General features: G+C 35.6%; 2 protein-coding genes across 2 annotated transcripts; both read left to right on the top strand.

Annotated features, from left to right (window-relative positions):
* The first annotated feature begins 943 nt into the window (after nt 1-943).
* Nucleotides 944-2,311, top strand: LOC125839887 (uncharacterized). The gene has a single exon (XM_049518864.1). The coding sequence runs from the start codon at nt 944-946 to the stop codon at nt 2,309-2,311; it is 1,368 nt and encodes a 455-aa protein (XP_049374821.1).
* Nucleotides 2,312-10,515: 8,204 nt separating this feature from the next.
* Nucleotides 10,516-12,125, top strand: LOC125839885 (dehydration-responsive element-binding protein 2B-like). Its single transcript, XM_049518863.1, has 2 exons — nt 10,516-10,557; nt 10,775-12,125. Exons 1-2 carry the CDS (start codon nt 10,535-10,537, stop codon nt 12,123-12,125), a joined length of 1,374 nt encoding a protein of 457 aa, XP_049374820.1. The 5' UTR covers nt 10,516-10,534.
* Nucleotides 12,126-17,232: the final 5,107 nt, after the last annotated feature.

The raw sequence follows: 17,232 nt of genomic DNA, 5'->3' as shown, positions 1-17,232 counted from the left end.
TAACCCAATTTTAAAAATTAATATCGAATCGATAACCCGATAATTTTTTTTATAAAAACCATTAAAAATACCCTTAAACTAATAGTATTTTTTTCGATTCAATTTATCAATCGGTTCAATTTTTTTACACCCCTATACATACAATACAAGGCTATTGAATTTTCTTGTAGATTAAGTATTAAGTTACTATCCGAGATGCTACGAATTAATTTACCTTCTGTAATATGAATTAACATTATAGTCTGTGTAGTTGAGACTAATGAATGTTAATCGGTTGGCTTGTCGTGGTTTCCATCACCTAGGCACAAAGGCAAAAATTATTTTTAAACTTGCTTTTAACATATAAATTTAATCGGTATAATTTAATATTTTAAAATTATTTTTCTAAAATTAAAAATCTATATAATTTTATATAAAAACCTACCATCTATACTAAAAGAAATCTATATTTTTAAAAAAGTCAGTCACCCCCTAGAGATAAACTTGGTACTATTACTTAGTTCCCAAGGAAAATCCCTTAATTAATTGGTTACTTAAGATAAGAATAGTAAATATAGTTAAGTAATTCACACCATCAGCACACGTTACTACCAAAAAAAAAACACGTTATTTGTTTATTTATTTAATTTTTACCAAAAAAGGAATCCCAATGCAAATTCAATTAGGAAAAGGATTTCAACAAGTCAAAAACAACGGTATAAATACACAACAAACAAGAACATTCGTAAAAACGACTATTCATTGGACCAAACCAAAATACAAAACTTCCAATCAAACATTTATTTATTTATATATATCTTTGATGGCTTCTCACATTTCCCAGAGGTGATTTTCTTCTCTTGCCAACTTTGTAGTACTTAGTATTCTCAATTTATAATTAGTTTTAATTTTTATTGTAATTATTTGACGAAGTTTGCCCTAATTTTAAACTGTTCATATAACTATGAATTTTTATGTTAACAGGAAACTGAAAAGAAGGCGTAATGGATCTGATTCGATAGAAGAGATTTTATTAAGATGGAGAAATTTTAATCCGGAGGTTGATTCGAACAATGAACAAGTGAAGAAGAAGAGAAAATCTCCGGGCAGTGGATCAAACAAAGGTTGTATGCCAGGTAAAGGCGGTCCTGAGAATTCGGGTTGTAAATACAGAGGAGTAAGGCAGAGGACTTGGGGTAAATGGGTCGCTGAAATTCGCGAGCCTGTGTATAAGAGCAAAGGAAAGCGACTTTGGCTTGGTACTTACTCGACTGCTGGTGACGCTGCTATTGCTTATGATGAAGCTGCTAAGGTTATGTATGGATCCAATGCCATACTTAATTTCCCCAATTATTGTGACTCGTTGAGTAATGGTAACATTACTCGAACATCTTCACTTGAATCGAGTGGTCAATCGTCTGTTGATCATGAAGATTTAGTCGTTCATGCAGAGAAGATTGAAATTGAATCTGATTTGAAAACATCAGATACACCAGACGATGATGATGGTGGTGGTGTTGTAAATACAGATTTAAGTTATGATTATGCTAATCATGGTTCACCTGCTTGTTCCTGGACTGAAGAGGAATTGGAAGTAATCACGGAGGAGAACTCCGAGATAGAACTAACCAATTTGGAGGGCGATTCGAGATTTTTTCCTAAATCGCAAAAATCTTGTGTTAAAATTGAGACACCTGTTATGGAAGAAGAAATTGACAAGGATGAATTAGTACATAACGATGTCTCAAACACAATAGACGTGATGCCAACCGTCATGTTTAACAAAGATGACTTGTTGAGGCCTGATGAAATTTGTAACTCCAATGATCAAATTGTGCTACAAGACATGGATTTCAGGTCTTCTGAAAACCTGAATGAAGATGTTAGTACGCGTCTAGAATACATGGAGCATTTTCTAATGGAAGATAATTGTTCAATGGAAGCGACAAATATATCAGACATATTTTCTTTGACAGAGAACCATGATGAAGCTTTCAATTTTCAGAGGTTTTTAGAAGAACCATTTGATTTCAAGCCAATGGTAGTACCTCAAGAGTCTGCTGAGCTAAACTATGCGAAGAATGAGAAGCAATTTGATTGTAAATATGCATACAACCAGCAAATTGACCTCCAGAACTCAGAGACAAATTCCGAGATTCGATTAGATAGAATAATAAGTAACCAGGCTGATTGGAAGGACCAAAACTTGCGTGCTTTCGGATTAGATGACTTTGGAGCAAGCAATAGTTGGCAACCAGAGGATAATATCGAAGATTTGTCTATGCTCAACTTTGATTTTGATATATCATCCTATATTAATGATATTAATTAGGAAAATGTAATGTTTCAATTCATTATACTTGTGATACTTTTGTAACTATAGTCTGCTAGAAACATAAATTAGAAAGATTATAATGGTCTTCGTATGAACTCGAAAAACAAGTTGTTTTCTAAATTATTTTCTCATGCTTGATTGGTGAGAGAAAATTTCTAATATTTGGTTGATGAATGAAAAAAAAATAATTTTTGGCTAGAGAGTGGAAAATAACTTTTAGGAAAATAGTTTCTGACCTGCAAACCAACTTCGATAATCAATTCAGGACCCGATACCGACACTCAAATTGGGACACAATCTTGATGACCATTTCGGGATCCGACCCCGATGCCCAATTCGGGACCTGACCTCGATTCTCAAGCTGGGACCCGATATTGGAACAATTCGGGACCTGACCTCGTTCTCAACCTGGGACCCAATATTCAAATAGGGACTTTACTCTAAGCCCGACATCCGAAGAAAAACAAGGACTTTACTTTGAGTCCGACATCCGAATAAGGACACGACCCTAACGACTGATTTGGGATCCGACTCAAGATCCGACCCACATCCTGACCCTAATTCTGCTCGAAACCTAACATTCGAATGGACTTGACTCTGACTGCGACATCTGAACCTGAATACGACCTCGATAATTGAACTGGAATCCGACCTCAACTCTCTACCCAACACCTGACTTTTGAATTAAGACTCGACCCAGACTCTCAACTCGGGAACCAACCCTAACACTCAACCTCAGACTCGACTCTGACACTCGACTCAAGTCTCGACTTTTGAATCAAAATACAACCCCAACGATCGATCCAAGATCCAACCCAGCCCGACTCTTGAATTAATACCTGACTTTTGAACTGGGACCCGACCTTGGATCTAACCCTGACACCTGACCTCGACGAGTGATTCAGGACCCTACCTCGACTCTTAACTTGGGTCTCGACTTTCAAATCAGAATCCAACTACGACGACCGACCCCGACTCTGACACTCAAATCTAGACATGACCTCAATGACCGATTGGGAACCAATCCCAACACTCAATTCAAAAACTAACTTTCGACTCCCTAACCTAAGAATTGACACCCAAATCGAGACTCGACATCTGAATTGGGACCCGACTTCCTAACGAAGACTCGATCTCGACACTCGGTGTGAGACTTAACTTTCAAAGAGAGACCCAACCCTGACTCGAGATCCGACCCCAACGTTCGACTCTCGATCCGAGACTTAACCCTAACGATTAATTTAAGACCCGACCCTGAGACCTAACTTTTGAATTGAGACCCAACCCTGACCCAAATTGGATTTTCGAATCAGGAGCTAACCCTAACACTTGATGCGAGACCTGATGGGTCCACAATTTGGACTCATTTAATGCTATATTTTGATAGAATTAGTATCCTCAAATGCATATTTTGACTCAATATCTAATGAAAATCCTTAAGTTTTGGGTATTTAGAATTTAAGACAAAGCATGGACACTACTTGGCAAGAAGGAACAAGGCGGCTGAAAAGAACGAAGAAATGAAGGCCTGAAGATCGCCGAGCCCAGTTGGCGAGTCGCCGATGGGCCTGAAGATCACCTTTTATTCCAGTGTGCTGAGCCCTAAAGGAGAAGGTTAAGTCTGCGATGATAAGGAGCAGTCAGCGCGTCACTGAGCAGTTCCGCAAAGCAGTACTATATCGCCCAACGACTCAAAACGCGAGGAGGCTGAAGGATAAAGTAGGAAGGCGATGAAATCGACCAAAAGGTGGATCGCCGAATGTATCGGCGATCCCGACTAATTGCTGCGAATTGTCCTCCGCAGCACAAATTTTCAAGAACTATAAATACTTGTTTTAAATTCCTAGAACATCATGACTTCTATTATTAGAACTTATTATTACAGTTTTTGAGAGAGTAAGTTTTAGAGGGTTTTGGAGACTTTGTTCTAAGACCTTGAAGATTCAAAGGGTTTCGAAATTAGACTTGGGTCTTGAAGATTCTTCACTCTTAACGTGTTTTAAGACTTAATTCTGTTGACACCCAATTTTGACCCTCCCCGATAGTAATTGATCTTCTAGCTTCTTAATTTTTCAAACGATTTAGAATAATTAGCTTTATATAATTCAAAATAGTTTCAAGGTTATTGTAAATAGTTTCAGTCGATTTTTATAGTACTTTGAATGATAAATATATTTCATGTAATTATATATATAATTAGTATATTTTATGGATACTCGGAAATCGTCTCACAAAAAAATAATGTTATTTTAAATATTTTACAAAATTAGTCTAATTCAAGTTATGGTTATAATTTTAAATTATTGGTTTGCAATTAAATTAATTATTCTATTTCGTCAAAATTTAGAAGCTCGTTAATTAATTAATGTTAATCCATCTCACTTAGGATTTAGCCGAATTTGTTAATTTAACTCAATTCGGCTATTTCTTAAACTCCAAGATCGAACCCATATTTAACCTCACCTTAAAACCATTTTAAGACCAAAGTTTGGGCCACTTTTCAGCAGCCCAATACTATTTCCAGCATGCATGTACAGTAGCACCAACAGGCCCACTTCCAATTCCCATTCCCAATCCCACAATAATATCCAGCCCAAGATACACTACAATTCCATACGTACAACGGCCCACTCTCCATTCCAACCGACCCAACCCATTACCCTCGACCCGGCCCACTTTTTATTCCTTCACAAGAACCCAGAAGCGGTGCCTTCACAGCGTGAACAATAATTCCCAGCAAAACGACATCAACAACGCCAAGAACGACATCAAAATTTGGTCAAATCCAGCGATCCTCCAAGTCCCAGCACGCGACTTCTTCGTGGAAGGCAACACGGCGTCTACGCGTGCAGTTCACGCCCGCATCGTCTCCTCCATCCAGTACGATGGTACTGTTCCAATCAGATTTTTCGGCAAAAGAAAAAGCATCGTAGCAGGACAAAGACACACGTTTCCCCTTTCCTCTTTCGGAATGGGGAGAAAATTACAAGGAAAGGTGTCTCTCCTTAATTGTGAAAGAATTTTTGAAATTTGAATGGGGATGAGCCCTTTTCTATCGGGATTTCTATCTGTTTCCCCCCATTCCGAACCCTAATCTCCTCCTATAAAGCTTCTTTTTCTTTTAGTTCGAAGGGGGGCCGAAAAAATTTCCTTTTGCTAAGAAAGAGCATAGCGTAATAGAATAGCTACACATACGAAATACGTTCTAAAAAGAGAGAGACTTGATTCCAATCGGAGTGCCATTATTTTCTTTCGTTTACTTCCATTTCCTCCAAGTCCCCTCGGATTTTAGATTCTGCTCAAGTTTTTTTTTTTCGGTCGATCACTTGTATTTGGGTTTTGTGGCGGAAAATCGTGGTCATCAGCTTGTCTCGCCCTTGTTCGCTGCACTTCGAAAGGTAAACTTCACTTCATCTTATGTCTTTTATTTCTTAAATTGTGGGTTGTTCTCTGTTTGGTCATTATAAGCTACTTAAATGCTGAAATATGGAAATCTCAACTCATTAGTAGCTTCAAATTCAGTAGGATGCTCTTATGTCGTCTATTCGGTGGCTTCGTTAGTTTGTTTGTTGGGAGTCTTGATGGCTCTGTGTGACTTCGAATGGGTTTTCTTTTCTTTTTTTCTTCTTTTTTTTTGTTGTTCCACTGTTAATCTCGTCCTGTTGGTAGTGAAGTTGTGATTCTGTCTCCTTAATGCGACATGTAAAGGGTGTGGTTGCCTTAGTCCTTTTCCTTTTCACGTTGTTGGCCGTTTTTTTTTATCTGCTAGCAGGCTACCAGGCGAGAGTTGGCACTGTTGACCGTGATTTTCATATGCTTATCCGTTTGAAATAGCATGCTAACCTTCAATCAAGAGTTTTCTTCCCAATAGTGTTAGTTGTGTAGGCATTGTTACCATGCTTTATAAGTTATTTTTATTTCAAGTTTGCCGTAATCAAAATTTGAGTTGAAGTGTGTTTGGTATTACTATTCTTCAACTACTTGCAATTAACAAATGCACTACTCTTAATTACTTGCTTAAGTGTTTATTTTTCTATTTTTATTTTTAACTCCCCCAGGTAAATAAAGATTTATTGGATATTTACATTAAACTGATAGATACATGACATGTGTTTATACATATTTCTTTAACTCTTAATCACGCTTTATTAAAATTCATCATAACATTATTAAACTATTTATAAGTATCGAATGTGGGTGAACATTTTGCTTGAAATAGGCATTAAACAAGTTGTTCTTATATATATATATATATATATATATGTTTTAATTTAAAAGTTTAATACACTGTAACTTCTGCAGTTACTTTATTTTGTTTTAATTTGATATTTTATTTTGTTTTAATTAAGATTTTAGTTGTTTTTAAACATGAATTATAGCTAGGTGATTGATCGAAAGTACCCAGTGAATATTGTTGTCCTTAAAGTAGAATTGTTGTTTCGATTAGGGTCATTTTAGGTATTGGCTAATTGTTCATTATTTTATAGCTTAGAAATCAGCTTCCAATATGTTATTTGCTAGTTAAAGTGTGGTAATCTCATTTATCCTATTTAGTTCATAGTAATTCTTTAATATGGGATGTACGTTTCCATGATTGGTGGAATAAGCTTCTTTTCAGTTGTATGTCATGACTTCTTTTATTTAAAGTTTGGCGCAAAGCTTTGTTTGATAGGGATTCGACATTTTGTTGTCTCGGTTTATATAAATTCTTCAAGGTTGAATCAATTACTTGAAATTTGATCATATGGCCCTTCATTAAAAATAAAAAATAAAAATGTGTTCAGTTCATTTGTGCCTTCTGTGGGATTCCCAACAAGTTGTATTTATTCATATAATGATGCCATTTTTCCTTGCATTTCGAATTTTCTGGATTAATCTACAGTTCATTGTTGACCTATTTAATTATTGTAAAATGAATTTTAATTTCACACTTCTCTTTGTTTGCATGTGGAATTTGTCTGGGTCCTCGCGAATTCTCTCTTCGCATCTTTCCTTGGGCCACGGAGGCCCATGTTCCACCTTTATTCGAGTCTACCGGCCATTTAAAATCGACGTACAGGTCCCGAAGATGAAAGAATTTGAAATAGATCAAAAGATTGAAAAGATTGGGCCGAAGGCCTGATCTTCATAAGAGATTGTATTTTGTTATTTTGGGCCTAAGCTCTTGTCATTTCATTTATTATTATCGTGTTGGAATTTAGGACAGGTGGAAGATGGGCCTAAGGCCCAAAGAAATAAATTTCGAAATTTAGTCTAGGACAGGTACAAAAATGGGCAAAATTTGGGTCAAAGGCCCAAAACAAAAAATGGGCCCAAAATACTGGCCCAGGCGGACACGAAAACCAGATTTGGGCCCAAATCTCTTTCCCTCCTTTCTTTGTTGTGTTTATTTACTCGTCATTATTTGCTATTAATCTTAAAGTTTTAAAATCTTCAAATCCCTAAAAGACGCTTATTTTGAACTAATCACTTAACCAAATTGTTCATCTCTTACTTGACTTAATAAATAAATAAGTATTTTTTACAAAATATTTCGCTTAAATAAAAGGTCAATATTTCTCTTTTCCCTTCTTAAAACGATTCTAACTATAAAAATTGTCCGATTCAAATTAAGTTGAAGTACTTTTAGCCAAATAAACTAATTGTTGGATAACCGCATTAGCGGATATTCTAGGTGCTTTAAAAACCTTCCTAGAATATTAATAGGAACCTCGAACCCTTTTTTTCAAGTTTTCACTAGATTCTTGTTTTAGTCTTTTGAAAATAATAGTTTTCTTGATTTTTCTTAAAAATTAAGTGGCGACTCTTAAATCAGTCTAAAATATATTTTTAAATAAAACAAATTCTACATACCCAGTTGATGGAAACTGATATTGGTATAAATTTTTATCTCTTTTACATGTCTAGCTAAAACCCCAATTCCTCGGGTGTGATTTTGTGAATATGAGTTAAATTATTTGTTGGATCTTGCTTGTTGATGGTTTATTTGTTGTTCAAATGTGATTTTATTTAGTAGTTGTGTATGAACTTAATGGGATTGTAGTTGCAAATACGATTTCATCTTAGTGTTTTTGACTTGCTCGAGAGAGAGGCAGTAGAACTAAGACTACTAAATTGATAGCCGATGGTATTGGGTCGACATGGGTTAAGCTCGAGAGAGTGAACCCTAGTCCTTCTCCCACACATTCAGCTCGAGAGAGTGAATGGGCTAAGGCGGAGGCTGTGCTTAATGCGGCAACTCGGTGTTCAGGAGAAACCGAGTTGATCCGGGGTAAGTTGCTTGAAAGAGAATTTACCCCCACTATAGTCTAGCCTAGTCACAAATGCTCAACAATTTACTATCAAAAACATGTACCCGATAGTCTAGTTTATCACGTATTCCTATCACATCCCAATAATCCCGTCTCCATATCTCGTTTCTTTATATTTTTGTCGTTTTTTGTTGAATAGTTAATACAAACCTCACATTGATAATTGCCGTTTGCGTCACCCCTTAGATTTAGTATGTTTTTATTCGATAATGTTTATAGCTATGACTGGTTAGAACTTAATTTTACTTTTATATTAATTCTCGAAACCACTCCCTGTGGGAACGATCCCAACCCTTGGTTGGGTTATATCACTACACGCGATCGTTTGGCACTTGAACCTAAATAGTGTCAGTTGATTACATCGAACATCAAGACCTGATCATAATACCTGACCCAGGACCTAACTACTGACTTGTGTAGGGCGGATGAAAAGAAGATTTTTGTCTGGAGTATTGTGTGACAAAAAGGTGTCACCAAAACTTAAGGGCATGTTTTATATGTCTAATGGTGGTTAGACCAACTAAGTTGTATGGGGCGAGTTGTTGTCCAGTTAATAAAAGCTCTCACGTTCAGACAATAAAAGATTCAAAGATGAGGATGATGCGGTGAATGTGTGGGCAACTAGGAGAAATAAGATTATAAATAAAGACATTGACAAGATGCAGAAAATAGGGTTTAGAATATGGTTCAGACATGTGAAGAAGAGATGCACGGCTACTCCAATACGATGGTGCGAGATGTTAGCTATGAATGGTTTCAAGAGACGTAAAGGTAGGTCGAAGAAGCATTATGGAGGGGTGATTAGATAAGATGACACAATTGCAACTTATTGTGGATGACATAGACTAGGATAGAAGGTTATAATTAGTAGGTAGTAGAGCATTGTCTTTCTCATCCTTATCTTGCTAGTAGTCATAGAATTTCTAATATGGTTTCTTGTCCTCCGATTTTCGTCATCTTGTACTTTGATTATCACACTATTTTATTGTAGTTACTGTTCCTTTTTTTTAGAATGCTATGTCATGTTTTCCTTAAAATTTGTTTTGATCCCAAGATAGGAGGTAAAAGTCCGTATACTCTTCTCTCAGCATAATTCACTTGTGAAATTACATATTATATATATTTCTTTTTTCTTAAGCAAACTGCAAGTCAGTGTGACTGTGTGTCAAAAGAAATGTACTATTTGTCTATACTTTGCTTATTTTCAACCGTGCGTGTAAAGTTCACATTTTTTATGTGAACTTTTGTTGGCATTGCCTTGTTATATTAATCTTTCTTTGCTCACAAGAAACAAATAGCCGCAAAAATTGTGGTGTACAAACTGAAAGATCTCTATAGTAGTGGAAAGAGTCAGAAAACACAAAATTCGTGATCAGCAAGAATATTATTTTTGAGATTAGTGTTATAAATAAACTTTTTATATTTGTGATTTAGGGGTGGCTCAATATAATTAAGAAAAAATGCTTTTTTTTATGTCTCTAAAGGCGTCCTGTTATAAATAATCTTACTAAGAATAAATGAGAATTTTATACTTTAAGTTATTTCTTCTAATTATATAGAAATACGACACTTGTGTCAAAACCTAGCTATAACCAAAAGTGATAAAGTTGGCACTACATTTCCTTGTTAATAATTACTTAGTCCCCAAGGAAAAACCCTAAGATAAGGATAGTAAATATAGTTAAGAAATTCACACCATCAGCACACGCTACTACCAAAAAAAGAAGAATAAAGACAAGTTATTTTTATACTGATTTCGTTTCCTAAAAAATGAATCCCAATTCGACTAGGAAAAGGATTTTAACAAATTAAACACAATTATATAGCGAAGAATCATTGGCCAAAACAAAATACAAAACTTCCATTTATTTATTTACATATAAATTATAAATTATATATACCTTTTGATATGTCTTCTCACATTCCACGAAGGTGATTTTCTTCTCTTTAATTTTCTCTTTTCTATCTACTTTTTATAATTTTTAAATTAAATAAGTAGAAACAACTGCCAACTTTGTAGTAGTACTCAGTATTTTGGATTTATTGTGTGCTATTTTATGATTTAGGTATTTGTTTCTCCTTCTTTGCTTAAAATTACAAAAGAAATAACTTAAAACTGTTTATACAATATGGATTTTTGTGTTAACAGGAAACTGAAAAGAAGGCGTAATGGATCTGATTCCATAGATGAGATTTTGTTAAGATGGAGAAATTTTAATACGGAGGTTAATTCGAACAATGAACAAGTGAAGAAGAAGAAGAGAAAATCTCCGGGTAATGGATCAAACAAAGGTTGTATGCCAGGCAAAGGCGGTCCTGAGAATTCTGGTTGTAAATACAGAGGAGTAAGACAGAGGACTTGGGGTAAATGGGTCGCTGAAATTCGCGAGCCTGTTTATATTAGTGGTGAGTATAAGAGCAAAGGAAAGAGACTTTGGCTTGGTACTTACTCGACTGCTGTTGACGCTGCTATTGCTTATGATGAAGCTGCTAAGGTTATGTATGGATCCAATGCCATACTTAATTTCCCCAATTGTTGTGACTCGTTGAGTAATGGTAACATTACTCGAACATCTTCACTGGAATCGAGTGTTCAATCGTCTGTTGATCATGAAGATTTAGTTGTTGATGATGCAGAAAAGATTGAAATTGAATCGGATTTCAAAACACCAGATGATGATGCTGGTATGGTTGTAAGTACAGATTTAAGTTATTATTATGCTAATAAAGGTTCACCTGCTCGTTGCTTGACTGATGAGGAATCACAACTTATCCCGGGCGAGATAGAATTAATTGATTTGGAGTGTAATTCGAGATTTAGGATTCCTAAATCTCATGTTAAAGTTAAGACACCTGTAATGGAAGAAGAAATTGACAAGGATGAATTTGTACATAACGATGTCTCAAACACAAAAGACGTGAAGCCAACCGTCATGTTTAACAAAGATGACTTGTTGAGGTCTGATGAAATTTGCAACTCCAATGATCAAATTGTGCTACGGGACATGGATTACTCGATGAATATATTGCAAGAACAACCATTGGATTTCAGGTCTTCTGAAAACCTGAATGAAGATGTGAGTACGCGTCTAGAATACATGGAGCATTTTCTAATGGATGATAATTGCTCAATGGAAGCAACAAATGTATCAGACATATTTTCTTTGAAAGAGAACCATGATGAAGGTTTCGATTTTCAGAGGTTTTTAGAAGAATCATTTGATTTCATTGTACCTCAAGAGTCTTCTGAGCTAAACTATGCAAAGAATGAGGAGCAATTTGATTGTACATATGCATACGACCAGCAAATTGAGCTGCAGAACTCAGAGACAAATTCCGAGATTCGATCAGATGGAATTTGGAAGGAGCAAAACTTGGGTGCTTTCGGATTAGATGACTTTGGAGCAAGCAATAGTTGGCAACCAGAGGATAATATCGAAGATTTGTCTATATTCAGCTTTGATTTTGATGTATCATCATATATAAATGATATTAATTAGGAAAATATAATGTTTAAATTCATTATCCTTCTGATCCTTTTGTAATTGTAGTCTGCTACAATAGAGATTAGAAAGTTTATAATGGCCTCGTAAAATCATTTGGTTCTGACTTATTTTCTCATGTTTGATTGGTGATTGAAAAATATTGTCTAATATTTGGTTGGTGAATGAAGAAAATATTTTTGGCTAGAGAGTAGAAAATAACTTTTAGGAAAATAGTTTCTGACCCGCAAACCAACCCCGATAACCGATTCAGGACCTGATCCCAACACTCGAACCTGGACACGATCTTGATGACCGATTTGGGATCCGACCCAGACACTCGATCAGAGACGTGACCTCGATTCTCAACCTGAGACCCGATATTCGAACATGGACTTTACTCTGATCCCGACACCTGAAGAGGGACACGACCCCAACAACTCATCTAAGATCCGACCCAAGACACGACCCCGATTCTTGCGCGGGACTTAACATTTGAATTGGGACTCCACTCCGACCGCGACACCCAAACCTGAATACAACCCCGATAATTGAACTGGGACCCGACCTGGGATCTGTTCCCGACACCTGACCTCGACAAGTGATCCCAACCCGACCTCGACTCCCAACTCGGGTCTCGACTTTTGAATCGAGATCCAACTACGACAACTGATCCCGACTCTGACACTCTAATCTAGACATAACCTCGATGACCCGTTGGGATCTAACTTCGACACGCGATTTGAAAACTAACTTTTAACTCCTTAACCTAAGAATCAATACCCAAATCGAGACTCAACATCTGAATTAGGACCCAGCTTTCTAACCAAGACCCGATCCTAACACCCAATTCGAAACCTGACTTTATAAGAGGGACCCAACCCTGACTCAAGATTCGACCCAACTTCCGACTCCTGATCCGAGACTCAAACCTGAAGACTAATCCAAGACACGACCCTGAATCTGACTTTTAAATCGATACCCGAACCGAACCCGACTTCCGAACCAAGACCTGACCCCAACAATTGGTATGAGACCCGATCTTAATACCTGACCCATGACCTGATTTCTGACATGTGCAGGGGTAGATGAAACGAAGATTTTTGTCTGGAGTTAGAGCTATCAAAATGGACTGGCCCAGCCCCACCTGGCCAAAGCCTCACAGGCCAAGGAATTTGAAAGGCTAGGGCGGGCTGGTCCTTCATTTAGAAGGGCCTGAAAATGCTCAACCGAACCCAACCCTAGAAAGGTCGAGGGCTGGGGTGGGATAGCCCTTCTTTTTTTCATTTTTTTTATTTTTTTCTTTTCAAACTTATAATTCTATAACATCAAGAAAATGAGAAGATTTTCAAATCAAACATGGCAAACAATGGTGTTGTTTTAATAACATAGCAAAAAATCTAGTGTAATTAGCATGTAGCTCGCATATACCAGATACGCGAGCGAGATAAGAGAGTGACAAGCAAGATTGGAGGGAGGCGAGGGCGCGAGATTTGTCTATGCATCCTAGATACAAGCAAATCTACTTGGATAGAATGTATCTAGAACATATTAACCTAATTTTAAGTCCATATATTCTGAGATACATATATTTGGACGCACCAAAATCTGGTAAGATTCATAATATTACAACATAGCGTATATTTAAGTAATTAGATTATATACTAGTGAGATTATTGTAAGTTACCCTTAAATAAAAAGTTTTGGCCCATGGGCCGACCCCGGCCTGGACCCGATCAAGCCTCAAGGGCAAAAGACTTATATGGGTCGGGCTTATAAGCCTTAGTTTTTAATGGGCTTGAAAAATCTTATCTCAACCTTACCCTAATAACGGGTTGAGTTGGGCCGGCCTCATGGGCAAAGCCCGTTTTGACTGCTCTATCCGGAGTATTGTGTGTCAAAAAGGTGTCACCAAAACCTAAGGACAAGTTTTATAGGTCTAATTATGGTTAGACCAACTAAGTTGTATAGGGCGAGTTGTTGGCCAGTTAATAAAAACTCTCACGTTTAGACAATAAAAGTTGCAAGATGAGAATGATTCGGTGAATGTGTGGGCAACTAGGAGAAATAAAATTATAAGTAAAGGCACTCGTGACAAGATGCGAAAAATAAGGTTGAGATGGTTCAGACATGTGAAGAGGAGATGTACGGATACTCTAGAGCGGGTGGGTGAGATGTCAGTTATGAATGGTTTCAGGAGACGTAAAGGTAGGTCGAAGAAGCATTAGGGAGAGGTGATTAGATAAGATGACACAATTGCAACTTATTGTGGAAGACACAGATTAGAGTAGAAGGTTATAATTAGTAGGTAGTAGAATTTCTCCTATAGTTTCTTGTCCTCCGATTTTCGTCAAAATTCTTTTATCTCTTGTACTTCGGTTATCGCACTATTTTATTGCAGTTAATGTTCCTTCTTTTTGCTCTAGAATGTTATGTCATGTTTTCCTTAATATTTGTTTTGATATGCTTATTGTGCCGTAATTTTACTGTATTCTTTAGAAAAAATTACTTTTTGAAATGGTCCAAGTATAAAACAATTTGAGAAAAATACTTGGAAAAGAGGCGCCACTTAATTTTTTAAAGAAATTAAGAAGACTTATAATTTTCAAAGATTTAAACAGAAAAAATCATTTGAAAATACCAAAGAGGTTTCGAGGTTCAATTTACACTTCGAGAAAGGTTTAAGCATTCGAAGTGCCCGCTAACATGCGGTTGACCTGCGATTTGACTAAAATATATTTTTTGACTATTTTTAGGGGAAAAAAAAGGTGATTTAACATAAAAAATAATTTACAATATTTGGCTAACTTTGAGAAAATAATTAAATAAATGACACATTTTATTTCATTTTATTTTTTAGAGGAAGGGATCCAAAATGATACATTTGACTCGAAATACAAGTAATTAGAAAATTAATAAAACTAGATTAATTAGAATTTATTTAATTCATTTTGAAATCATAATTTAAACCAATTTAATAAATTAAAGCATGAAAATCATTTTAAATTAATTGAAGAAACTTTTTGAGAAAATGACTAAGTAAGTACTCCCTCCGTCCCTATTTACTTGTCCATATTTCCTTTTTTAGTTGTCCCTATTTAGTTGTCCATTTTGACAAATCAAGAAAGGACAACAAATTTTTTCCTATTATACCCTTACTTACACTTCTTGAAAATTGTAAAAGTGTATGTTGTTTCCCTCCAATTTATTTCACTTGAATTCAAATAAGTGGTTGTAATTTTGAAGTGAAAAGTTGTCATAAGGGTAAAATTGTAACTTCATTGTGCTAATCATTGTTGCCTTAATCTGTGTGCCATTTCTAAAGTGGACAACTAAAAAGGGACGGAGGGAGTATTATTATTTTTAATTAATTGAAAAGGTTTTGACTAACATTTTTAAAGTTTATTTGAGAAAAATATTTTAACTTAAAATAATTTTAAAATGAGTAAAATATGATTAAGCGAAACACATTAAAGAACATCTCTTTTAAGTACAAAAAGGTTTAACTTAATTGAAGATATAAAATTTTGATCAATATACTCGATTAATAAAATAAATGAACACGAAAACATGAAGTGTATTAAAATTAAACCGACACAAAGAAAATAACTCATCTTTTGGGAAATCTAGTTAAGTTAATTAAAAATTATAAAGTTAGAGTTAATGATAAGAAAAACAAAACAAAAGACAATTAAATAATTTAAGGTAAAGTAGAAAATTGAATTTGGGCCCTTTTTGGGCCAAATTCGCTGCTACTATTGAGCTTAACCCAATTCCCCTTTTTGTATACACCTGATGTATATGAGTGTATATCAGCGTGTGTATAGGCTCTTTTCATGTATCTCTTGCTTCCGAACACCTGTATTTCGCCTCATCTCTGTATTTTCACATTTGTGATCTGTAATTCTCTGTATAATGAGTGTATACTGCTGTATACAATATGTATACAGCTCATTTCTTGGGCTTTGAATTAATTTTCAGCAACATGTTGGGTCTCCATGACCTGTAACAGCTTCCGAATGTATAGGGGGCTGACTCAAAAAATAGGGAAAGCATTGGGTTTCAACCCTAACTTAAAATACAAGGCAAAGAGGAGTCCGAAGAACTCGATCCAAGGGAATTTATGCAAAGAAAATAAGAAGAAAACGATTAGTACGGAGGAATGGATCATAACGAACCAATACAAAAAGATGAAATAAAATGTCACCACATGAAGACAAAGCACAAATTATAAATTCACAATAGTAAACTATTACTGTAACTAGATGTTTTCTTCCTAAAAAATCTATAATTAAAGTTAATTGAGGTGCCAATAAAATCGTTCAAAACACATTATGGTTAGGATCACCAAGGATATACTAGTGCAATTTTATGGTCGAGAAGATAAGAACTCGGGTAAGGAACAATTTCGTCAAGACACCTTCACTATATCACTTACCAAAACTTCAACAACAAACACTCATTAAACTTTCCTAAGGCTACAGTGGTGTAATAAACCTACTAAACCAAGCAATGGTGTAATAAACCTCATACCTAAGGCTACATAAATTTGATAAACACTCGTTAAACCTTCCCAGGCAATCATGAGCAACATATGTGCCTGAAACTTTACCGCATCTACATGAGAATATTACTAGTGCAAGCCCCGGATAAATATATGCAATGCGATGCCGAGAAGTTAATTTGGGCCACTACAATTTTTACATCTCCAAGAAAATCCAAAAGTAGTGTATATTCAACAAGTAATGGCTACCAAATATAATCTATACGCCAAACCAATTTCTACAAAGCGTACATTCAATCTTAGAGACTCAACATACATCAATATTTTTGAACTCTAAGAAACGGAAAAAGGCAGGCAACAATAACCTTCACGTATACAAACTTAGCTTAACTAAAGATTCATTGGACTCCAAAATCAAAGAGGCATGTTTCAAACAACCTAAAATTAGAACGAAATAAACTCAACCAAACGGTCAACGAAGAGAAGAGAAAAGATAAAACAGTAAACCAATCGGCCTATATTTATTTACACTAGTCGAGATACAAAACAAAAATCAGCTCACAAATGAAAACAAACCTCCTCTTAGAAACTAAAATTTAAGACTTCAAATTGAATCACAAT

The sequence above is a fragment of the Solanum verrucosum genome, unplaced genomic scaffold, assembly GCF_900185275.1.
Source record: "Solanum verrucosum unplaced genomic scaffold, falcon-dt-bn FXZP01000177.1, whole genome shotgun sequence".
Taxonomy (NCBI): domain Eukaryota; kingdom Viridiplantae; phylum Streptophyta; class Magnoliopsida; order Solanales; family Solanaceae; genus Solanum; species Solanum verrucosum.
The sequence above is the reverse complement of the archived record's forward strand: the minus strand, read 5'-3'. Positions and strand labels throughout refer to the sequence as shown.